We start from the raw sequence: 23,972 nt of genomic DNA, 5'->3' as shown, positions 1-23,972 counted from the left end.
GCCGAATGCCTTGGATCACACCCTGCTGCATTTGACCAACTTTCATGATTGGATGGACTACCTTCATGATTGAAAATTAAAGTGCATCTGTCAGCCTGACAGTGTCAGGCCACGTGTCAGAATGTAAGATTCAGAACATTGTTGATGTTGTCCTCACTAGCCGAAACAACACCTCTGCTACTTGTTAGTTGGCAGCTTGAAGACGGCCGGCCCGGGAGCCGCGGCGCAGGGCCATCTATGGCCGTGAATCATGTGGCAGCGCATTTTGCATGCATGTGCACCCGTGCAATCACCGCATCGCAATCATGCTATTGTGCATATGTTCGTCAGTGCAGGTCAGGCCCTGCCAATCAGGTTTGACTCTCGCCGAGCAATTTTCCCTAATTGAAACTTATGAAAATGCGCTGAAGGTAATGCAGCCAGCGCTGACAGGCTCCCTGGATGGCCTAGGGAAGGAGCCCTTTCAAGCTTTTCCATGTGACATCTAGCTAGTAGCTAAAGATCTTTCCTCCGAGCACATTCCTTCGCCGGCCGGATTCAAGCCTACAAATTCCAGGCACTGCTTTGCGGTGACTACCATCTAAATAACCATCACAGTGCTACGAAACACTGCATGCCCTCATCTACTATCCCATTCATTGAGACGAGTTTCAAGCGCTACGAGTGGCTCTCCAGCCAGCCTATGAGTTTGTCCCCCAGCCGCCTGATGTCCGCCTGCACAACTGCCTTCACCCCGAGTGCAACTGCGTCCACTGGCGAGAAGCTGCGGCCCACCTGCCACGCCACGTCACCGCCGCATGGGGTTATGTGTGTCCCAGGCAACACCACGCTGCTTGTGCCTGCATGCACACATGCTCTGTGTCAGCACAAACATTGCAGCAGCAAGGAGCAGATGGATTTGATGCTTCAGAGCTGCCCCGACGCATGCGTGCTCTGCACCATGAGTGCTAAACAAAGCATTGCAGCAGCAGACAAGCCAGGTGATTCAGAGACTCAAAGGTTAGTGTCTGCATGTCACAGGATTCTACTGGCTGTGACCACAACACTCACAGCATCTAAAATGTCGCCATGAAGCTGTAGTAGTTCTGACGGGTTGCCAGAATGCTTTAAATCATGCAGTGCTTAGTGTCCAGGGAAAATGAACTCAAAGAAGCAGTGCTCTCACAAGAGCTGCAGGCTGCTTGAGGATCTCACAGCGCATGCCAAAAGCAGGCCAAGATCGTGCACAGGTCTCAGCAGGATCACAGGGAGCTGCACCTGCTGGGTTTGCGCTGCTGAGGATCCGGGTCATTTCCGGGGTCTCATCTATGGCGTCGTTCTCAAACTGCACGAGCAGAGTGTACGGCACGCGGTACGCTGACTGGACCAGGGCCCTGCTCTCCGCTGGCGTTGGGATGAACTCCACATTGCCATCTCCCACCTGCCACAAAATTTGTAACGTTGTCAACTCCACTTGTATTTAGGGTGTTTAGTGCACCTGGGCCGGAAGATCTTTAAAAGGATGCTGCAGAATGTGCACTCGCGAGGCAGCTTTTCCTCTTATCTCCCTAAGATGGACTGCTTTGATGTCTGCATATCTCCTGTTGCTACTGTCGTCAATTCCAGTCAAAGATCTCAAGCAGGTGAGGGTGGCAGGCACATGTAACATCCCTCTTGGAGTTGGTGTGCACCTAGAGCTATAGGAACATGTGTCTCCCGCAAGACAAACTCCTTCAGTCTAACGGCCCCAAATCTCAACCCCAGTCGATGCATGAAGAAGGATGCAGCATTTTAAGAGTAACAGTCCCTTGCAATGGTCAAGGAAGGGTGCATCGTGACATGCAAAACAGCCCTTTGAAGCGGACAATAAGGTGAGCAGGAGAGGCACGGACCTCGTTGAAGACAGAATTGAGCTGATCGATGGCTGGTGCCACTGAACGCAGCGCCTTCTCATCTAGCATCAGCCCACTCTGTGACAGAGCCCCCACAGCACTGCAGGGACATGCTGACAAGCTTAGTGACACTCACTATACTCTGCCAACCTGTAAGAAGTGAAATGGACCCAATTCTTTGCATGCAACAGCACATGTGCACCTGCTCCATGACGGAGGCAAGCCAAGACAGTCATACACTGCAGGGTTCAACGGACGTTCAGACTGTGAGTCACACCCGTGACGTGAGACAAAAAACCACTCAAGAATTAATTCACACCTTGTGATGAGGCTGTCAGCAGAGGGAACGCCTGCTGCCCAGGGCTGCGACCGCACGTTGGCCACCGCCGCCTGAATAGGGCCCAGCGACAGCGGAATCGCATCCTTTACCTGTCTGCCATGCGTCATACCCATTTCTCACCCTGGGATCTCCACACCAAATGCTTATATTGCTCATGATTTTGGATCTGCCCATATCTCTCAAGCCACTGCCCCACATTGTCCTTCCTCTCAAAGACCACATTACGATATGATACTGCCAGAAAGTGCCGCTTCCCTCAAGGAACGAATCGCCAAGGCTTCGGCATCAAGCCTTCTTTCGTTGCACAGTGTCTCGTGCTTACCTTGGCAGCGGCCCCAACCCTGTACCTTTGCATGAGAATGAATATGGCAAAATTGCTCTCCATACTCCCGGGTGTGAGCTAACCCCAAGAATATCGCAACATTCGTGGCCCTGCTTTGGCGCTGACTTGATTCTGAATCAGCCAAGGCACTGTCATTCCCTGTTCAGGTTTTCCTGAGCCTTGGCATGAAGCAAAGGAATGCGCAGGAAACAATGCGGCGTGTGCGCACTTGTTGTTGAAGGAGATGAGCGCGTTGCTGGCGTTGGCCGGTGCAAACATGGCGCCGATGAGCGCATGCAGGAGAGCGCCGTTGCTATGGCCCACCCCGTGCACCGCGCGCTCTTCCGGCACCAGGAAGCCCTGCCCCGAGCCCCGTAGCGCCTCCACGCACCCGTTGAACCTCTGCGGAAATTAGTGCGGTCACTGTCCAGGCTCAAAACGCTAAAGGGCACAGTCCTGAGCCGGCTGCATAGTTCTGGTCATATGCGCAGATAAACTGTTGTGGCCATGCGCAATGGAAGACACAAGGTTGCATTGTGCTAAGGCAGCACTCATGCTCTGGGGTGGAGTTGAAACAGCTGCCTTCATGCAGCCGCAGAACCTGTCCGGCAGCATGATCTAAGTCATGCGCCAGCTGCCTTGTGATTTTGGAGCAGAGCTTGCTCTCCAAGAGCTTCAAGCGCACCACATACAATGTCCTCAGCAGCCGTTAAATCCAAGCAGCAACACTCTTGTAGGCTCTGTCTGGGATGGCACAAGCGCCACAACTGCCTCTCCTTCACAGTCCCTGTGAACATGATCTCTCATGTCTACGACCCTCAGATTTCGTCACAATCTGGGTGAGCTACTAGGTCTTCCAGGGGCGGAAAAAGAGAATACAAAGCAATGCCTCTCCTCTCCCTGAGTCAGCATTGCAGTGCGCCCCAGCAGGATCTCTATCGTTGGCATTCGCAGCAGGAGTGCAGCTGCCAGACTGACAGGCATATTGTAGCAACTCGCCGCAGAATGTCCAGGCACTAATTGTGGGGCTGTTTTGCGAAGGAACGCACATCATGGACGTTGCGCGCGCAGTCAAGGTGCTTGAAGGTGACGGCGTAAGGGGTGGAGATGACGGTGTATCCGGCCTTGGCCAGGGTCTGCAGCAGCAGCGGGTAGATCAACTGAGGTGACGCACCTGCAAAGGCGCCCCCCAGGAAGTGAACCGTCGCCTTGGGTCGGCCAGCTGACGGCCCCGTCACCCAGCAGCCCGCCACCTGCAAATTTTTACAAATACATACATCGTTGCCACTGAATGCATTGTCCCATGCGCCCGAGTGTCCATGGCTGAGATATACCTTGCCAACGCTGCATAAATAATAGCGCTGCATGAGACGTCAAGGGCAGGTAGGAATGAGTGCTCCATCTCACAGGCTTGATGGGGGACTGAATTCCCACCTCTGCTTCAAAGAGTGCACTGTTTGCAGCGGCCGCTCGCAACTGTGCACTTGCATATCGCCTGGTGTGGGATCGCTTATACTGTCCTTTTCTGCTCTCCAGACGTATTCTGCGCTTCCATAGATGTTAGCATCTCTTATGGGTCCTTCACTGGGCAAGCAGCATGGAAACTTGCATTCTGACCAAGAGGTGCAAAGTTCGGCATGTGGACGTCCATTATTTGATCACCTGGATATAAGGATATCCCGATGTCTGAAGGTGTGTGAGTGAGAGCAGGTATGGGCGAGAGGTGTCCCTTCAATAGATAAAGCGAACACCATCGGTCTGCGTGACTATACTCGGAAGTGGTTCAAGTGATGTTATAGTCGCAATAGATAAATTAACTATCAGGTTATCAATCTCCTTACCATTCTTCTTGTGAGCCCGAGTATGGGCGTTCTGCATCCAGATCGAAGGACACCTCGATTGATGACGTCACCAATGCCACATGCCCGTCAGGCCTACCAGGCTGAAGGAAGGACTATCAGATGACCATCTTGTAAACAAGAGCATGGACGGTGGGGCATATAACACTGAATCAGTATTACTGATGATCTCTGCATGGATACTTGGATATCCTTGCCTCATGTTTACAAAATTGATCAACTCAAGCTTGCAAGTGTAGTACGGCGCTCAGTAAAGCTTCTGCAGGCCTATGCAAGCTAACTTCAGCAGGATCTAGACAAAAAACCGCGCTGCTGAGTTTCTACATTCATTAATTCAGCGCAAATTGGGCCAAAAAAGCCTGAAATGTTGTCCCCCAAGGGCAACCCCAAACATTTCTCCATGCAAGGAGGCAACGCCTCTGCGGGGATTTTGGGCCACATCTGTGCTGACGAATCAGTCCCTCCTCATTTTCAGAAATTCACTCATCGGCGCTGGTGGGTGTGCGTTCCGGTCACCAAAGCACCATAAACGGCGCGGCGGTGACTCTGCGCGGCGGTGTGAGGGCGAGCCTAGAGGCAGCAGCGGGCGATGATGCAGGCGATCCAGGGGAGACGTGGAAAGGTGAGATTCTGGGGCGGGCCGAGGCAACACCTCGTTTCACCGATCTGCGATCCTGTCAGATGGCGCTGTGAAAGTGTGAGGAGAGTTTGGAGATGAGCGTGGCGAGTGGCGCTGCAAGAACGCAAGTTTTTGGTAGGGGAAGGAGTTGGTGGTGAGTCAAGACGGCCGCATACTGGCGCACGGTGCTTGATGGGCCGGCGCGCTGGTTGAGACTCCTTGCGGAAGGATCTGCGGTGGGCTACAAGATGGTTTCTCGCTCCCCGCGCCGGGCGGCAGCGATTCAGCGAGGAAGGCGTTGACCGAGGGGCTTCTTTGTGGGAACGTCAGCACTCCACTGCGACGCACCACGCCGAAAGCGGCAGGCACTGCTGCGTTGCGCTGTACAGAATTCTGCTGCACATATCATGGAATATTGGATGTGATTGATCTGAGCCGGCACAACACTTTTCCGGCCGACTAATCAGATTCGCGATTTACTAGGCGAAGGCAGCTCACGCGTGTGCATGGGTAGACAGGCGCGATCGATAGACTGTGTCCGGAGTCTAACGATGGTGTGATCATCGCAGCGCATTGACAGTCATGCTAGGCACCGCTGATGACCTGTGGTTGGCTGGATTGCAGGTTTCCAGAGGGGGCTCACCTGTTGACGCCGCAGGCGTCAAGAAGCGTACCATGGCGCAGGTCAACGGCTTAAGGTGAGTGTGTTTTGCAAGCACAGATGTTCCTTGCATCCTGGGGCTCGGTGGATCGGGTGACAGCTAGTGCAAGTAGACAAGGAGCGTTGACCTGGTTTTTGTTTGTCGGTCTGTTTGTTGGTCTTGCCCTTGGAGACAGCCTGCCACCCGATGTGTATCGCATGTCACTCTTAATGCCATTTGAAATCAAGATATATAAAGCTGTCAGGGAGTCCAGGATGGGGGGTGTTGGCATGGAAGAGCTGAAGTGATCTTGGTGACTCATGCCAGTTGCTCGACCCTTTTGCACGGTCTCTGGGTCACGGTCCTTTTGCCGCATCACCATTTAACGAGCGTAATACCACAGCAAATTCATGCCATCAATTGGCACACTGGCCAACATATCCCATCGGGGGCTATGATCACGGAGGCATCTGTCCTCTGCTGGACAGGCAGCATGTGCACCTGTGTGCTCTTCTGCACGGTTCTGTGTATAATCGGTACTCAGCAGAAAGCAAAGCTGGCCGGTGAAATATCTTGTTCTGCGTGCGCACGTTGGTGTCCCTGCCGCATGTGTAGATGCACACGGCGGCCTCACCTGGGGCTTTGTCATGTGCAGGCATGATGCGCATGCCCTCATGGCACTGGCAGCTGCAACTCAGCGCGCGGCAGTACAGGATGCGCCGCAGCGGCCGCCGCTGGCCCCTGAGGAATTCCATGAACCGGTGAGAGTTCTCTTCAGGCACTCATGTGCCCGTTTACCGGGTGAAATTTACACTGCTTGGCAGGTCGGACAGCATGGGGTCCAGCAGGTTGCAGAGACAGACTGTCTTGTCTTTTATAGAAACAGGGAGGCACTGCTTGCCAATCAGCTCGCAGGATTCTGTGGGCCAGGAAGTTCCAAGTATGGACTTTGGCAATAAATGCCCTGTGTTGCTGCTGCGTGTGCTGAGCCTGTCTTGCGGAATGTGTGCTCGTTCTGGAAGGAACTCCGTCTTGATGCCTCTGATGGCTTGTGTCACTCCTAGTCATTGCTTCGTTTTCACACGCATTGTGGAAATAAATCATGTGGTCCTGTTCAGGCACGGCAGGAGTCGGTCAGTTCTGACAATGACTACAGCGAGGAGCAGTATCAGCTCGAAAAGCAGCGTGCCGCTCCACGGGGAAGCGGCGCAGCCGCCGAGAGTGAGGAGGAGAAGAAGGAGAAGAGGTGTGCATCCTCTGCTGCAACCGTGCCTCATATAGGCGGCACATGTGTTCGCTCCAGTCACAACAATCCCTGCTTGTGCGGGTTTGGGCCGCTTGTTGCTGTCTCCCTACCCCCTCAATCTATGAACCACTTCCTTTCGCCATGCCGCCACATGCATGAAATTTGCACACACCAGCACCACCAATGCACGACGCATTGCATGCTTCCCTATATTTACGCATGACTCGTCATGGACTAAATTGAATCTGAATTTGACTTGCGCAGGCGGCTGGCGAACCGGGAGGCGGCGCGGCGGATGCGGCGGCGGCGCGCGACGCACATGGCAGCAGTCGAGGAGGAGGTTGAGCGGCTGAGCCAGGACAACAGCATGCTGCTGCACCGCATGTCCCAGCTCGTGGCGTCGCACCAGGCCGTGGACGCCGAGAATGCGCAGCTGCGCGCCGACCTCATGAACCTACGCGCCTCTGTGGTGCGTGCCTGCCCTGCATGTGGCTGGAAGGCTTTCTTGTTCAATGCGCTGCAGAGTTCAGTGGGTCCATACGTGCCAACTGCGCTTGCTGGCAGTCTTTCAAGCAACATAATATGCGCCCCTTTGCCGCGAGAGGATGTGCGAAGGATTCTGTTGAGGACCTGCTCTGCCTCATGTCATTCAAAGCTCCTCACAAGAGACCCCCTGACATTAGGTAATGCTTGGACCGTGTACATAACAAAGGCTATAAGCTTTGCACGTACCATCATGTATTACTCAGATGATACATCTGACTGACATGGATCGAATTACGCACAGGGTGCCTGCCTGCATGCGGGCCAGCTGGACAGGGCGGCTCCTGGCCTGGCGGCTGCAGTGGCCAACGGCACAATCTCACCCTCGCTTGTGGTCCCCACTCCACGCCCCGCCGCAGGACCCACCAGCACTGACGATCATGACGAGGTGCGCCTCCCTGAATGCAGCCTTAAGAGAACCTCTGGCAATGTTTTGCCGAGTCCAGGAATGCTTTCTTAGTGGACGGTAGGAGCTTATTGCTTGTAGATGCATGGTTGCAACTGGAATAATTTCAGCCTTAGATCAGCTTGAGGCTTGTATCAGATCAGAGATGATCATCATCACAACATGCATGCAGCAAATACTGCATGCCTTCCATGGCCCTGCTCAGAGAGGCATGCCCAACTTTGCCGCAACTCATTTGTGTGCTCTTGAGCGCATGCCCTGCTTCACGCACGCATGCTGCAGGTGCATGCATGTTCTGGAAATAAAACAATAGAGCGCTGAGTAGAATCATTTGCCTGATGCAGCGCTCGGCTCCGGTGGCGCCGGCGGCGCGGCGGCTGGTGGTGGAGCAGCAGGCGCGGGCAGGCAGGCAGGCGGAGGGGCTGCCCTCAGGGCAGGCTTCAGGCGTGCCCAGCAGCAGCGGCGGGCAGAGCACCGAGAATGAGATGACTGTGACTGAGGAGGAGCGCGCCAAGTACAGTAACAGCACCGTCGCTCGCCCAGACGCCAGCTTTGCCACCTCGGGTGAGCATTATCACTCTCATCTGACACCGCAATGTTCTCCCTTGACGATGGTGTTTTGTTGCAGGCATTTACCAGGCTGACTGGGGTGGTTTGTTATCTCTAGAAACAATGAGATAGAGTCACCAATGGTGTCTTGCGCAGAGCCACAGTCATAGGCATGCGCACAGTGAGATTCAAGTAGAACCCTTGTGTTGGGCTCCCACACCTGACAATTTCCTCAGACCTCCCAGGCACACTCTACAATATAGCCAGCAAGTTTAGCAGCATGGTTGCAGTGCTTCACATATTGCCTGGCATGCATTTAAGTGTGCTGGTTGCAGTAATAGTGCTGTTGTGGTGGACAACATGTACTGAGCACTCCAAATGTCTGACAATGGAGTTTTGTATGGGTCAGGTGAGGCGCTGCCCAGTGCCAGCCGCACACAGAGGAAGAAGGGCACTGCATGGAAGGCGGCGGGCAGCTGGCTTGCCGAGGACTGAATGCTGCTGACCAGCTTGATCTCAGCACAGACACAGCGCCTGTCTCGCCCCAAGTATTCATTCGGCCACGTCCTGAGGAGAAGTCAGTATTCATCAAGTCCAGCGTTCTGGCGTGCAGCGCCGCGCCAGCTGTGCCTCTGAAAAAGTCAAGATCTGTTCCTGGGTTGCACTTCTCTGGAAGATTGCGGCAGGGCACACTCTATCCTGCTGCGGCCAAGAGAATTTCAGAAAACGATCAATGCAGATCTGAGAACAGCTTGCATACCACCTGCCACATGTCACAATGGGGAGCGCGTGGCATGCAAGACAGATCACTGGATCCATATTTTGAACACTGAGCGTTCATGGGAGACCTGTCGTGCTAGGAACAGGCCCCTGCATGAGGCGGCGGAAGAGGCCACACAAAAGCCTCAACACTGTGTACAGAGGAAATTAGGACACCGAACTTCATGCAAAGATGGCCCGCGCAGATTGCGGCCAGACAGTTCGTTTCAGCAGATTGGTCATGTCCGCACAATGTGCACACATGGCATCGGGAAGATTCATACTACTCTTGCTGGTGTGGACTTCAATTGAGGCATCTGCGAGTGGCTGCGGTGCAGAATTTAGGACATCTGCAACAGAATACTGCAAATTTTGTTTTTTGGCGTCGCTCTTGTGCTTGTGCCATAGGATCCAAGGTGGTTTGCATGAGGTTTGGGGCAATACTGACAGGAGGTGGGAACAGGGGGTTACATGCAGCCGAGGTCGCTGCGTGCGTAGATGCCAAGCCCATGCATGCACATGTGCATAGATAGGGGGACTCATGGATACTGAGACAGCCTCGCGCCATCTTGGCATGCCTATCATCGAGGGCTATGCTAGCAGCCCGCGCCTTTTCGTGGCCTTTATGAATTAAGAGAATGGGAGACTGACAGCAGGCTGTGGAGGTCACTGTTTTGACTGTGTGCACTTGTGAAACAATTCTTTGTGCTGTCTGAGGCGCTTGGGGGCCTTATAGGAGATCTTTGCGGAGGTAACGGTGATGTCAACAGAACGTGTGAGGCTGGTTGATGACTGGACTTTGTAATTACTGCGATAGGGCCATACACAATGATGTCAACATGTGTTGCATGCATATTACTAGTCTGCCGGCTGAGGAATCTTAAGACCTGCGCCAATCTTTCCGTACAGCATTGATGTTCTACCGGTTCAGGAGTTGCACAAGTCCTCCGGGACTTGTCGTGAAACCCGCTTATTGTCGAAACTATCAAGCAGTAAGCATGCGTTCTCTAATACAGGCCATGAAATTATGAGCCTGCAACCGTAGCTGCAGCCAGCTGGCCATTGCGCCAAGCATTCAGAACCGATTGATCAAATTTGAGGTAAGTTCGTCATCGACCCACACTTCCCAAGTGCGCCCAGAAAATAAACTCATGAGGCACTTCCTAACTCTTCTCGGCAGCGGCCCACCAAAAATGCAGACTTGTGAAGAGCAAGCAATTAAGCTTTTTAAGTGTGCGCATCGCGCCAGGCCTGGATCCACTGCTGCGCAGCCAGCTTCCTCTGTTGCACGCTATCGCCAGCCCCTCCTACCCCCTCATTTCCCACGTCAACACTGGGCTGCTCGGGGTCTATTAGGCGCCAGAAGCCAGCCAAGGTGGAGCCGAGCAGGGAGTGCATGGTGGCAGAGATCGCGCAGGGCACCGCGGTGAGCGGATCTGCAAAATGCAGCGTTGCCAGCACTGCCCCGAGCGCGCTGTTCTGCATTCCCACTTCGATGCTGTTTGTGCGCGCCTGCCGTTCCTTCACTCCCAGCAGCTTTGACACGCCATAGCCCAGCGCAAATCCACCTGCAATAGTGCACACAGAAGCAGTGTCGGATTAAATGTCAGTCTGCTTTGAATTTTGCTGCTTTCAAGATGTGTTTTTGAACAAGCTTACGGAATTTGCTCAGGGGAAATTCCTTGACTTTCTGTGTGGCATATGTGTCAGCTTTGACAGGCAGTAGCTCAGCGCACAGCCGCGCGCAGTTGCGCATCACTGATCATTAAATGGAAAGAGTGGGCGCCAGTGTGCAGTTATGCGAAGGCGATGACCGCACAACTGACTTCAAAAGGAAAATGAGGGAAGTGGCGCGCACCGGTGTGCAGGGATGCCACGGCAAGGATCAGGCGCGGCCCGGCCACGCGCACAGCGGCAGCGTTCTGAGCGACAATACTGGCGGACACCAGAACAGTCATCGCTGATGCCAGCAGCGGCGCAAAGGGGGAGAGGCGCGCCATCAGCTTCGGCAGCGACCAGTTCAGGAATGCTCCCAATCCGATGGGAATCAAGACCACCTGCCACAAAGAGTATGCATGATCAAACTTGTCTGATGTCAGAGTGACCCACAGCTATGGCATGAGAGTTACATGCAAGCTTGTTCGGCATGTAGAGGTCTGACCATCTCAGCAGCACCACCCTCAGTCTTGTCACCGGATAAGGCACATGATTCCTTTTGTCTAAGGCATCAGCTAGCTGGGATTTTAAAATGGAATTTACTCGCAGGATCTTGAATAGGGATAGAGAGGTCAGACTAAGTTTTTTCATAGGTCAGAAAAACCTTTCTTTTTTTTCTGGGAGGTTGGGAAACAGGGTTGAGCAGTTGCTGCGCTCTTAGCCCTGTGGGCTGGAAAAAGGCTGGCGTGACTTATGAAATGGCTTACAGGATGTGCTGTTCATATTTTAAGCAGGTCTGCTGCCGCTGACGGAAGCTTGCCACACTGCTGGATGATGTCAGACCATCTGCGAATCTGTTCTCTCACCAGAAAAGTCACAAACTGTGATGGTGGATGTGTTTGGCACCATCCAGCGAGTTTTGCATGCAAGTCGGCAGCAGCTTGCAGGCATGTGGAGCTGCTGTACCTGCAGGGTGGACACGAGCAGGCTGCCAGCATTGACTGGGACCAGGTGGCCAACCAGCAGCTGAGTCAGCGCGGGGGTCGCCACGATGGCGGACAGCGTGGACACAGTAGTCATGGCAACGCTGAGAGGGACGTCTGCGCGCGCCAGAAATGTCACCACGTTGCTCGCCACCCCTCCCGGGCACGAGGCCACCAGGCAGATTCTGCACGCATGCTTGACTGGTTGGTGAGTCTTGCAAGTGAGAAGGCTTGATGTTAGCGCCATGGCCAGCACACATTCCCATTATGCAGACTAGGACAAAGAAGAACATAAGAAGATGGACAGCGTGTGTCTCAAAGGCATGTGCCAGTAGCTTGTAGCAAGAGATATGGTGCTGAGTTTTTGCTGGCTTTCAAGAGTCATTGCCTCACCTAGAACAAGGAGTTTCTAGCATCACCATTCGACCAACTGAAGATGCACGGAAGGTGCTCCAAAGAATGAGAGTAATCTGCATCACTTGTTCCCAAGTTCTTGATGGCGTGGTAAGGCAGGGTGGTCTCTCACCCAACAGCATAGGGCACCGGCAGCTTGAGCAGGCGTGAGACTGTGAAGCCCATGAGTGGCATGATCGTGTACTGCAGCGTCGCACCAAGCGCCACAAGCCACGGCCGCCGCATCACTTGCGCAAAATCCTGCAAAACACAGATTGCCCTCAATTGATATGCCCCCATATCACATTGCCCCCGACTCACATGGTCCCAAGTAACACCGCCCCGAAATGATCTTGCGCCAACTGAGGTTTGATTTAAGCCATTATGGCCCCTCTCTCAGCTCCTTGGAGTCATGTGACCCTGATGTTTCACCCATAGCATGAGTGTAGGCTCAGGAAAATGTCAGCATGCATGCAGACATGTGCTGACATGTTACTGCCTGCCCTTCACAGGGGCTCTCCCGCAATACAAATGTCTTGAATTGTCGATTTGGTCAAAGGCACACCTCGATTGTGAGTGTGGTGCCCATGGCCATCATGGTGAGGGCCAAGCACTGGGTGGTGTACTCCTTCTTGAACCATGTCAGGCTCGGGGGGTGCACCACTGCTGCTGTGGCTCCCAGTACCAGCCAGAGGGGGAACAGATTTGAAGCATTCAATGCTAGACTCCCCAGGCGCTCCTCCAGTGTCTGCTGCACACCTGGACCACCACAGTATGCAACTCATGGAACACATGTGTTAGTGAGTGACCATAGTGCAGGAGTCTGCTCTTCTTTATGCTCTAGCCACTCAGGAGATGATTAAGTAAGTAGGGGACTGGTTACATTCGCAGAAGGTCGACAGGGTGAAGTACCAGAGCTGCTGTGCGTGGACGCTGCCTGAGATGCTGCAACGATTGGCCGCAAAGGCCTTGAGCGGCAGCGTCTCCTAATCACCTGACCAGATCCTGCCTGTTGTGGAAGGCAGGGTGCTGGCACGCCCCTGACACCTTTCCTGCACGAACCAGACAGAACATGGCTGACGCTTTGGAATTCCAATCGATGAGAAGGTGCCTGATGTACGTATGTCTGCATGATCCAGCGTCGTGGCACTATAGTTGCAGAACACATTGGATGGTTGGAAGGAAGGCGGCGGCAGGGGGGGTCACCCCATTCTCACCATGACGGCAGTAACTTTACGTTACCGATGGAAGCCTTGAGAATACTCATTCAGGTATGGCAAGACGCTGTGGGTCACGAAGCTTGACTCATGATGCGCGTCCGAGTTCAGACTCTTACGCACACACTGTCCTGATCGGCTGGCACGATAAGCTTTTCATTCCTTGAGTTTCACGCACTCAATATGATAATGAGGTCCTGCTAGACACGTATGGGGTTGGTTCCAAGGTAAGTTGTGTTCTTTTCGTCACAGAGCCCCTCGACTAGTACTGATCTGTATATCGATTTGTAATTTCAACAATGTTCCACTTTCAATGAAGCTTCAATAATAAGTAAGAAACTCACGCAAAGGCTTCAATCTTGCAACCTGCTGACGTGTCAAATATCTGCCACGGGGGATCACATGTCTCCGAAGTGGGAGAAAGACCTCCCGCGAACAAAGTCAACGAAGAGTGTCTATGGAATATTCCTTCGTATTTGCATCGCTTGCAGCGTCCTGTCACTAATCTGCGGAGTGCTCCAATGTCCGCATAGTGTATGTTTGGAAGCTCCGGATTTGTTCCTATCTTGAGCGCTGTGAGACTGCCCGCTGGAGCCCTGCGCATCATCTTGTAGCACAGTGATGCCGTACTTGTGATCCAGCCAGCGCGCTTCGTTTTGCGATGGCTTAGGCCCAGACTCACCGAGCTGCGCCTGCACATCCTTTTATACAGAGGTCAGACGAAACAACCCAGCCCGCCCTGGCTACACAACACTTTATTGTTTTCTTATTAGAAGGTATTGTTTGTGCATACTGAATGTGCCTTCAATTATGCGCGGAACAGGCCACTGAGCGCCCAGAAAGGGCCAGTGATGGCTCCTTTCCGTTGTGGCGAGTTTGTTTCGGCAAGAGCATCATCCAGCGGGCGTTGTGCCCCTACGCGCCGAGAATGCCGGTACAGCGTCCTGCTCCCTATGCGACCAATCATATGTTGTCCGTAAGGCGACATAGCTGGTCGCTTTGACTCACGTGCTACTTGTCCATCTTTGCTCCTGTTATCCAGCTCTGCTTTCTTACACGTCCTGGGTGGGCTGCAGGTCTACGTGTTTTGGGAATGCTGATCACCCTCAGAGGCTGCACTTGGTACTCAGCAACAGCACTGGCACCCACACAGCTATACAACACACTGAGCTGGTGCACCGAAAGCAGAGGTGTTGGCATCATGCAGCGCTGTCAGCAGTCCAAGAGGCCGAGACACAATCCTACAGCGCACAACCTGCCACCACAGACTCCATGGATGATGCATCGCTTGGATATGTCCTGCCCCAATCTGAGCCGCTTGCAGTCATTGTGGGCGGAGGCACCTGTGGCTCTCTCCTGGTGCGCATGCCTCACAACTCTTAGCAATCGCATGCGGTTTGCTTACGTAATGGCAGAAAAGGCAGACACATGACGCATTGTAACACTCTACTTCTGATGCAACAGGCCCTCCTGCTGTCCGAGCAAGGCTGGCTTGTGAACGTATATGAAAAACGGCCCAGGTGAGCGATGTCAAGCTTTGCTTTCATGCCATCTCAATGATTCCAACCCTGAGATGGTCATGCAGGAGTTCATCGATGCAGCCAACGCCCTGACAGTGTTGGGGCAGTGTGAAGACCGCGTGGTGCCTGCAGGCATTTTGGTAGTGGAGCTGGGGCGGCGTGGAATGTGGTGTTGGGCCAGCGCTCCCAATTAGCCCTGGAGAAGGCAGGTGTCCTGCAAGAGGTGGGTCCAATTTCAACTCACACTGCATCACCAATCGGACTAAAGGCCTGCATGCAATGCATGCACAATGATTAAAGCATGTACACGAGCGCAGCTCAACTGCAGCTCGGCATTCGGCTCTGGAAAGGTGGCACCTACGCGGCTGAATTACCTGTACACTCACCTAGGTCCTTTACCTCTAGACACGAATGCAAGATTCACCATGCCATGCTGAATGGCAGGATATACGGAGTTCCAATCATCGTTTGCTCCTCATATTAATTGCCTGTGCTCAATTTCTGCTTTCACATGCTTTGCCTCCCTGCAGTGCATATCAAGCATCTGATATCTCTTTTCAACATGTGGGCATGCTTGCATGTGGCAGGTGCTGGACAGGAGCGTGGAGCTTTTGGGGGAAATGGCGGTGAGTGGCCAAGGGAGGGACGTGCTCACAGAGTATCCCTTCAAGGCGCTCTGCATTTCAGAGGCCTCCCTGTCAGACACCCTCGTCAGCGCCGGCATGCAGCGGTACCCTCGGCATGTGAGCACACACTGGCTCTCCACCTGATATGTGTCGAATGAAGATGAGTGGCTGCAGGCACCTCATATGTGCGCACAGGGCAGGTTGCGATTTTGTAACAGCGGGTCTCCCGACATGCTGTACGCATCAGGATTACGCATGAGGAGTCACATCATTAAGTCAAATAGCTTTTGTTCATTGAAAAGGCAGCAGGCATATCCATCCTCAACAGGGCCCATAAGTAGGCATTTTCCACTGCTTGAGTCAGCTGCGTTCATGGGAGATGAAACATGGCTGAGAGTGGCTGTAGCAGAGGTAGCTGCATCCACTTAAAGCTCAGCAACTTTTGAAGCTTCTCTGTGCACAACAATTTACAGGCTCCTCTGTGCGTTGAAGGCGTGCTCTTGTTCTTGCGCGCGCAGATCCGGTACCACTTCAGCCACCGGTGCACAGGAGTGGACTTCAACACAAACGGCGCTGTTTTTGTAAGCGAGGCCAGCAGCGATGCAGAGCGCATGGCTTCCTCTGCCATTGTTGTGAAGAAGTCCCCTCCTGCTGACCTGCTCGTCGGTGAGACGCTCGCGCACTCCTCAATTTGCATTCCTTATATCTGTTGGCATGTACACATGCCACGCCACTGTCAAAAAGGTGCCATGCATGAAGTCAATAGCTTCAAAACAAGCAGTCGAGCTACTTACGCGTGAGAAGAACTTGCATGCAGATTACCATAAATATATGAGCAAACGATTTTGTGACATGCAACAGGAGCGGATGGGGCCAATTCGACAGTGCGCATGGGGATGATGTCACATGCGCCGATGTTCGGCTTCTCCCAGGTACCTTATCTGCCATCATGACTTTCATTTCATCCTTGGGCAATTGATTGCCATCTGAGGAGGAGGAACCAAAGCGACCCCCAACATGCGAGAAGCAGGAAGGTTTGCCGTGCTTAGGCATGTGTGGTGAAAGACTAGGCGATCAATAGTTAAGCAGATCTGGTTGGCATGGAGTTTGATTGCCGTAAGAATACTAAAGGATATGCCGATTTCTGAGCCTGACGATATGATAGTGCCCAGCCCGGCCGGGGGCAGTGAAAACATGAGGAGTGTCCACGGTTGATTAGGTCTTGCATGGAAGTGGCCAGTCCATGGAGGGGTAGGATTTGTGGCAGTCTACACCTGCAGCTTGTCTGCAGACGGATCTTGCTCCCCTGACAGGAACAGCATTTAATATTAATGTATTGGCAGTGAAATGACAAAGTTCCCGTGTATTGCAGTTGTTCCACCCGGATCAGTTGTACAAAGCGGTGCGCGTGGCTCTGCGGCCCGGCAGTGTCGGCCCCGACCGCCGAGCGGTGCACGCGCAGCGGCGCCAAGCGCTGCTGCAGCTGAGCGACGCGGTGTACACCCTGCGCCGCGTTCACAGGCGCGATCCACTAAACCTGCAGGATCTCTTTCCGGGGGCCAGAGGCTGATTGAATGCCAACGAGAATCACAGCCTAATCACGATTGATGCGCAGCGGGTATAGAGGAAGCTTTTGTCTCACCTGCCACGGCAAAGTTCACTTGGCAGAGTGGCATACTGGTTGCCACTATGCCTGCTGGACATTCAACCCGCTTTGGCTCTGATTACCGCAATTGTGGAGGGTAGACTTGAATGATGTTCTTGGACTGTCACAGAGGAGCACGATGGCTGAGACAAGTGCACAGGCACTGAGTGTGTTGGTGTGCTGTGCAGAGGTGAGCAGGTTGTGTGCCAGCTTCTGCCTAACCTGGACCGCAGCTACGCGCTGGTGCTCAGCGGCCGAGCCCTGCTGCATTGCCCCCAGACGGACCAGATCAGGGAACTGTTCCATAGCGCCCTCCCAGAGGTGAGCATGCTGCCTTGCTATGCATCACCACATGCAGACAAGCATATTGATCTTCTTCCAAGCAGGGCAAGCAAGGGACGTCCGAGCTGTGCCCTGTGCCCTCCATCAATGTCCGGTGTTGCATAGTCCCGAGAGCACCAACTATTGCAATGCTTGCATATCCGTCAAGGTGGTCGAGCATTGAAGTTTGAGGAGGTCTGGCATAGCTGCCACTTCATTTCAAGGCCTGCAGCACAGAAGACACCACCCACACAATTCTGCGGAACGCAAAGCAGTCATTGCTGAGTGCATTATCTCCGCGTGCCAGGTGGCGTTACTAATCCCGGACGCCACATTTGGCGCGCTGGCCGCGGCGCCGCTGCTGACATTCCCTTCTGTGTCCTGCTCGCGGCTGCACCACAACGGCGCAGTGCTGATCGGCGCAGCCGCGCACGCCATGTTCCCAGACATGCACATCAGCACCGACGCCGGCATAGCGGTGAGGTTCCTGGGCAGTCTCTCCACAATTGCTGTGTTTTACTTAGCAATGATCAGGGAATTGCTGAAGGAAGCTCAAAACGAGGTCCTCAACTCGAGTGCATAGGTCTTACACTACTGGCCAGATGATGCCCAGTGTGGTTCATTGGTGTTCTCCAATGTCCAACTAGCACCTGCAGTTCTTCAGTGCTCCCCGATTGTCCAACTGACACCCTTCACCTGCAGCTTGTCTGCACACGCACTTGCATTCTTGCCAGGAATAGCGTGTAGTGTTGCACTTTTAAAATAGAAGTATCAGCTGTAATAGTATCTTCTTCTGCGCAGGACTGCATAGCGCTGGCGGAGCGGCTGCGGGAGAGCGGCGGCGCGCAGAGCACGGGGCGGCTGCGCGGCGCGCTGCGCGCGCTGTCGGCCGAGCGGCTGCCGGCGGCGGCCGCGGCAGCCGGGCTGGCCCGGGCCGCGACGCCGGCGCAGGGTCGCCCCTTGGAGAGTGCGCTTGCGCGTCTGCGCTGGGGCGTTCTCATGCGCTGCAGCAGCGACCTGCGCTCCCTGGCGCTCCTGCCTTGGGAGGTCAGGCCTCTCTTGCTTCCTGCAATTTTCTCACAAGGGACTGGGGGATCTCTTGGTATTCACGTTGTTCCCGGTGTCCCACGCTTGCTTTTCTCCGTTCTGTGGCAGCATCGGAGGATGTCACTGGCCTTCCAGAGCAGCATTGAAGTCACACGCTTCTGCAGCCTGATTCTGTCCAGAGTTATCTGCACCTGCTGTTTAAACATGAAGCCTCCCTGGCTCACCGCGCTCTTGATCAGAATGAGTTTCCCTGAATTCCTGTGCCGGCTGCAGTTGAAGTTACTGGGCACCAGCGCAAGCTACACGGACGTCCAGCGCTGGCGCAGTCAGGAGGCGTTCCTGTTGGCCGGCCTGCTGCTGTGTGGCGCGTCTACAGCGGTGTACCTCCTTCTGCTGCTGACCGGTCAGCTCAGCGCCGCTTCGATGTGCCCCTCCGCACTCAGCAGGTGGGCTGCTGCCTCTCGGCTGTGCATCAGGAGGGTGGCTTGGCAAGCTGTGGAGCTGCATGAAGGGGAAGGGCTTATTGTTATTTCGTTTGAAGCCACAGATGTGTTGGAGAGATGGGTTTGCAGACCTCTCAGCAGACAGCGAACGATTTTGGTTGGAGGATGCTGATTCACAACGGCATGCATTTGACACTGGTGGTCCTTGCGCTGCGGATTAACATTATTTCACGCTCTCGAAAGTCCCTTCTGTGTATTTGGCTTCAATAAACATCATGGGTATTTGGAGGCACTGATGGGGCCATTGAGAACCTATCATGGTTTGCTGGAACGGGCTGACACCTGCTGGCATGTGTGCAGGTCATTGGACTGGCTGCATGGGGCGTTCCCTGCAGGCTCCAAGCTGTGGGTGGCCCTGGCAGCTGCTGTGGGCGATGCGCGCAAGGCAGTTCTCGGAAAGCTGTCAACGCTGGTCTGAGCGCCCGAGACTATAGCGCTGCAGCATTACCTGTGCAGTCAATGTGTTTTCTGCAATACGGCGCAGTGCTGACCTCTGGGAGATACAAGGACCTCAGTGGGCTTGCGGACACATTGCTTTTTGATTGTGATGAGGAGCCAGGTTTCAGGGTCAATGAGTGGAGGACGGGAGGGACGGGTTGCACTGGCCGTGCATCCATGTGATACAGGTGGTAATCTGCTCTTGCTGTTCGTGTGTGGGTCCAGTTTTGACTGTTGACTAGGATTTGAATATCCCATGAGCATTTTGTTGTAGATCGGCTCAGGATTTGGGAGGCTTCGGTGGTCACTGATCTGAATTGTAAAGTGCAGTACTGTGCATGTGCATGGCATACTACCAGTACAGTGTTGTTCATCGGTCAAGCACTTGTAGTCACTTGTTTATGAGCAATGTTAATACTATTGTTACCAATTTAAGCAATATTGTGCCACACCGTGCCACAGTGTGCTTCTGTTCCATGCATCTCTTATGCCACGCATGCGGATAATCATAAGACATTCTTCTGGATTCAATCAAGTTGAGCAGCTTTGCTTGAACGCCCGCGGGCGCTGCACCGCCGGCCCGTGCCGCACGGCAATTGCAATACACCTATATCATATGATGTACTGTAGCTACCAGATCTTAATTGCAGATTACCTTTACTGTAGGCTTGATCAGGGCCTTGCGAGGATTCTGGACAGGCCCCCTGAGTCATGCACCGAATTCCAGGATGGACGTGGGTAGATATTTGGTGTCAACAGGCGGTGCTTGCGGCTGAAAGTGGGCCACGTGGCGGCGCTGGTCACCGCGAGCGGCCCTCCCCTCATCCAAATCGGATGGGGTAGATACTTTTTAGGGACCTGGCCGTCCAGGTGGCACCAGTCATCTTCCGGCAAGACCCTACAAGGACAGGGCAGCGTGCACGGAATAGGAGGCGCAGAGCAGGGACTAAGCAGTCGGCCACGGGCCGCGTTCGCAAAGTGCTGTCGAGGTCTGGATCTCGCTGTTGAACATATGAGAAGAGAGGCGAAGGGCCCACGTAAGCCTGGGATGCGGTAGGGACGGCTGGCCTGCCTTCCGCGGAGTGACGGACCACTAGGACGCGACAGACCGAGCTGCGGCTCTCCTTAGGAAACGCAGAGCACGGTTATGGCCGACGAGCAGCCGCACCCGGCCAGGTAGCGCACGCGGACCGGCTCTGGGGTCAACACCGGCTGTTTTAGCCTCTCGGCACAAAACCCCCTCTGTCGTGTCAGAAACGCAGCAGGACGACGCGGTGGGCACATAATGAGCCTCCTGATTTGCGATCGTGAGCGGAGCGAAGGTGTCCGAAAAGAGCGCTCCTGGCTCAAAGGATTGCTGCAAAAGACGCTGGCTGTCTTTTTGGGCCTCCCCGTGCCCGTCCGGACAGTGTAATGACTTGTTGAATGCTTTCGGAGTTATCCGTTCTCGTTTCTGCTGCTGGTTGCGGGGAAGAGCGTCGGTATTGCTGCTAAAGGTCCTGAAGCACTGGGCAAAGTACATCGGGAATTTTGGGCGGCTGCGCTACGATCTCAGCAAGCAGTGCTTTGTGCTTAGAGAAGATGAGCATTCCGTCTTGTAGAGCTTTTCCGGGCTGCCGTGGCTGGTGGAGTGCTTACTGCAAATTTAGTTGCCACTTTGCAAGAAGCTCCGCCTGCGCTCACGCATCCACGAAGAAAGCGTCTGGCATCAGGCTTGAGAAGGTTGCCGAAGAGTATTGACGAGGCTCTTTTACTGTCTGTGCAGGATTTTGGTTTCAAGTACACGCAAACCTATCAGCTACATCAATCTTGCCAAGCGCTTCCTCCAGGTACGATGCTCCCTTGCTGAGTCTTGAGGAGGTGGTGACCTGCTTGCAAAGCTTGTGGTCAAGTTGTGCTTGTTCACTCATCGGCATGACCTCAGCAGAGAGTATTGAGGTCTCTCTCTCTTCCGCCTTTGGTGTCAGCGCTAGGGTGTCAGCGCAGTCCTATTGCTGACAAGAGTGCAGATTCATGGGCCTGTGCCTGATTGGACCTTCGCTGATTGCTGCAGGAACATGGCGAAGTGCAGCTCTCTGCACTGGGCATAGCAGTGGCCCCAATGGTCACCGTGGCAGAGATCCTGAAGAACAGGCAACTGGCGGTGGAGAAGAAGCTGTGCACCTCCCTAGAGTCCTTGTCAGACGACTACAGGTGCAGACATCCATCCCCCTGCCTGTTCTGGGCACACCAGGCAATTGGCTGCCTAGCACAGTGTCACAACCTAGGGCAAATCGTTGTTAGACGCTGCCAAGTCCACGCAGGGACATGCAATTGTTGCACTGGGATCAGATTTGGGCAGGCATCGTCTTTCTGATCGAGGCCTTTGGCTACACGAACAAGGCTGGGTATCGGTATATGCCAATTTTTTCTGATGCTGATTGCTAGGGGGTATGCACACGTGCAGGACAAGGCAGAAGCCCAAGATGGACATCATACTGATGAAGTCGCCAAACTTTGATGACATCATCACCCAGGAGAGCCAGGGCGCTTCGGGGGCTGCTGGCAGTGACGTGGCGGAGGAGTTGGAGGGTGAGCAACTGTCCTCCTCCCACAGAAGCCAGAATGGATCGCAGACCAGAGCTCTGCAGAGATTCATGCCTTGCTACTGTCTTGCTTGCCTTGCTGTGCCTTACAAGTTACAGGATTTTATGTGCTTGAGCAAGCGTTTCTTGGGCAAGACAGGTTCAGTTTTGCTTTGCGTGAAGCATGTACCGTGCAGCACCCTGAAGTGCTCCTGCATTTTGAAGTGCGCATGCATGACATCATCAGTGATAGCCTTACGTCCTGTGTTGCACAGCTTGATCTTGTGGCAAGTACGGGCTTGGGCACTGCAGGCATTAGAGAAATTGTAAATGCACCACCGTGCTCGAGAACTCATCCTCATGTGCATTTGTGTGCAGGCACCCTGAAGGTCACTGGAGACGCAGAAGAGGAAGGCCGCAGTGCAAAGGAGGGAGAGGAGCAGGAGAGCAATCTCTGATTTATGGAGTCTCGAGAGGACCAGCTTTGGCGCAAGAGACGCCCTGTAACATCACCACAGAGCAGCTTGCAGCACTACCAAAAAGGACGAGCAGACCGTCCAGCGCGCTACTAACCCCATACGCAAGAGCTCAAGTGCAGAAGCAAGCGGGCCGCACAATGGACTGCTCCCCCCCACACGCCGTTTTCAGGGCACTTTTAAATGTTGCCATTCCGGGCACAAATTTTTTTGAGGGGTTGCGAGGCGCCCCCTTTTCCTCTGGTATCAGAGGGGGGGGATGCAAGATCCTGTGCGCGCTGCCTTGCCCATCAAGATTCGGGATGCGCTTGGACGTTTATGTCGAAACTGTGTTGCACTATCCTGTCATGCCAATGGTCTTTTTTTGAGTTGTGTCGTCCTGATGTTGGAGCCGGGCCGGTTTGAGTTTGAGAGTGAAGCTGGATTTGCAGTATGGCCAACTGACACAGCCACCGCTGCAGCAGCCTGTTTGAAACAGGGATTTCCTTTGAGGACATGCTTCGACGAGGCAACAATGATGTGTGTGGACGTTACTATTGTCCCCTTGCCTGAGAGCAGGGGTCTTGTGTGCGGGGAGATATGTATGCAGCCCGGGGAAAGCTGGCGCTTTCAGCCATGGATTGCACAAAAGTATAGATTGAATGCATTTTTTTGTGGTGGCGTGCAGACTTTTTATGCGCGTGAACTATGTCGGTGACTCTTTTTCCGGGCCTGGCCTTTGGTGGAACTGCGGCAGTGTGCCAATAGTGAAGGGGGGAGACCCCCAAAGAAAGACTTGCCAAAGGCCGGGCTTTGGATTTAGCAGATTGCGGGCCAGAGTGTTCCGAACCAAAAATAAATACGGTGAATCTGCTTTCTTTTCAGACAGGTGTGGGGTATGGTTTAGACAGGCGAGCAAGGCGCCAACCCATGTGCCCTAGGAGCTGGGCGTGCAGCAGAACAGCTTGAACAAGAACCACCACTGAAGCGTCCCTCTGCAGCTGCTGCAGAGAGGGCTTTCTCGGACAGATGCACGACCTGCCAAACGCCGCAAACTGGTGTGGGGACATGCTTTTGGGGCGCTCCCGCTGTGGCGTCTGGCAATCTTTGAGGCTGTCTCCACCAGTAGTCTTCCCTTTGGGGGTGATTACTGTGTGGGGACAGCGGTGGGTTCTCATCAGGAAACTCACTGTGCAAGTCATGTTCATGCGTGCCCCTAGAGCACCGGGGCAGCGTGCAACATGCGCACCACTCATTAGCCTGCAGTCGCATAAGGGTGTCGCCTGCATAACTATATCTTGTGTCGCGTATGTCGATTTCTGTGTCGTGTTCTTTTGAGCTTTGAAGGAGCCTTCTCCTGGTCTGATTTTGTTGGGCGATCCGATCCGCTGAGAGCCTGTCGCAGGCTCGTTGCAATTTGATCAAATCATTGCCGGCAAGAATTTTCTG

The 23,972-nt window shown here is 54.0% G+C and overlaps 5 protein-coding genes across 5 annotated transcripts; 3 read left to right on the top strand and 2 right to left on the bottom strand.

Moving 5' to 3' along the window:
- Positions 1–657: 657 nt before the first annotated feature.
- COCSUDRAFT_14650 (DUF1350-domain-containing protein) lies at positions 658–3,900 on the bottom strand (the record flags this gene model as incomplete). Its single annotated transcript, XM_005648845.1, has 5 exons — positions 658–839; positions 1,258–1,420; positions 2,256–2,304; positions 2,763–2,935; positions 3,583–3,900. The coding sequence occupies 5 exons, from the start codon at positions 3,898–3,900 to the stop codon at positions 658–660; spliced, it is 885 nt and encodes a 294-aa protein (XP_005648902.1).
- Positions 3,901–4,981: 1,081 nt separating this feature from the next.
- COCSUDRAFT_41588 (hypothetical protein) lies at positions 4,982–8,891 on the top strand (the record flags this gene model as incomplete). Its single annotated transcript, XM_005648844.1, has 8 exons — positions 4,982–5,014; positions 5,636–5,709; positions 6,308–6,413; positions 6,771–6,898; positions 7,163–7,367; positions 7,686–7,829; positions 8,192–8,411; positions 8,806–8,891. The coding sequence occupies 8 exons, from the start codon at positions 4,982–4,984 to the stop codon at positions 8,889–8,891; spliced, it is 996 nt and encodes a 331-aa protein (XP_005648901.1).
- Positions 8,892–10,382: 1,491 nt separating this feature from the next.
- COCSUDRAFT_36378 (BASS family transporter: sodium ion/bile acid) lies at positions 10,383–13,454 on the bottom strand (the record flags this gene model as incomplete). Its single annotated transcript, XM_005648843.1, has 8 exons — positions 10,383–10,436; positions 10,482–10,723; positions 11,014–11,212; positions 11,778–11,979; positions 12,321–12,448; positions 12,753–12,946; positions 13,235–13,239; positions 13,405–13,454. 8 exons carry the CDS (start codon positions 13,452–13,454, stop codon positions 10,383–10,385), a joined length of 1,074 nt encoding a protein of 357 aa, XP_005648900.1.
- Positions 13,455–14,698: 1,244 nt separating this feature from the next.
- Positions 14,699–19,484, top strand: COCSUDRAFT_62855 (hypothetical protein; the record flags this gene model as incomplete). The annotated part of the gene is made up of 11 exons (XM_005648842.1): positions 14,699–14,763; positions 15,057–15,147; positions 15,512–15,667; positions 16,069–16,216; positions 16,412–16,482; positions 16,923–17,047; positions 17,384–17,516; positions 17,824–17,994; positions 18,318–18,563; positions 18,837–19,009; positions 19,367–19,484. 11 exons carry the CDS (start codon positions 14,699–14,701, stop codon positions 19,482–19,484), a joined length of 1,497 nt encoding a protein of 498 aa, XP_005648899.1.
- A 1,783-nt stretch (positions 19,485–21,267) lies between these two features.
- COCSUDRAFT_9336 (hypothetical protein) lies at positions 21,268–22,068 on the top strand (the record flags this gene model as incomplete). Its single annotated transcript, XM_005648841.1, has 3 exons — positions 21,268–21,333; positions 21,558–21,721; positions 21,957–22,068. Coding segments are annotated over 3 exons (342 nt in total), but the record flags the coding sequence as incomplete, so codon positions are not given.
- Between the last annotated feature and the right edge of the window lie 1,904 nt (positions 22,069–23,972).

This window comes from Coccomyxa subellipsoidea, assembly GCF_000258705.1.
Source record: "Coccomyxa subellipsoidea C-169, whole genome shotgun sequence".
Classification (NCBI taxonomy): Eukaryota; Viridiplantae; Chlorophyta; class Trebouxiophyceae; family Coccomyxaceae; genus Coccomyxa; species Coccomyxa subellipsoidea.
This window is presented reverse-complemented; position numbering and strand designations above follow the sequence as displayed.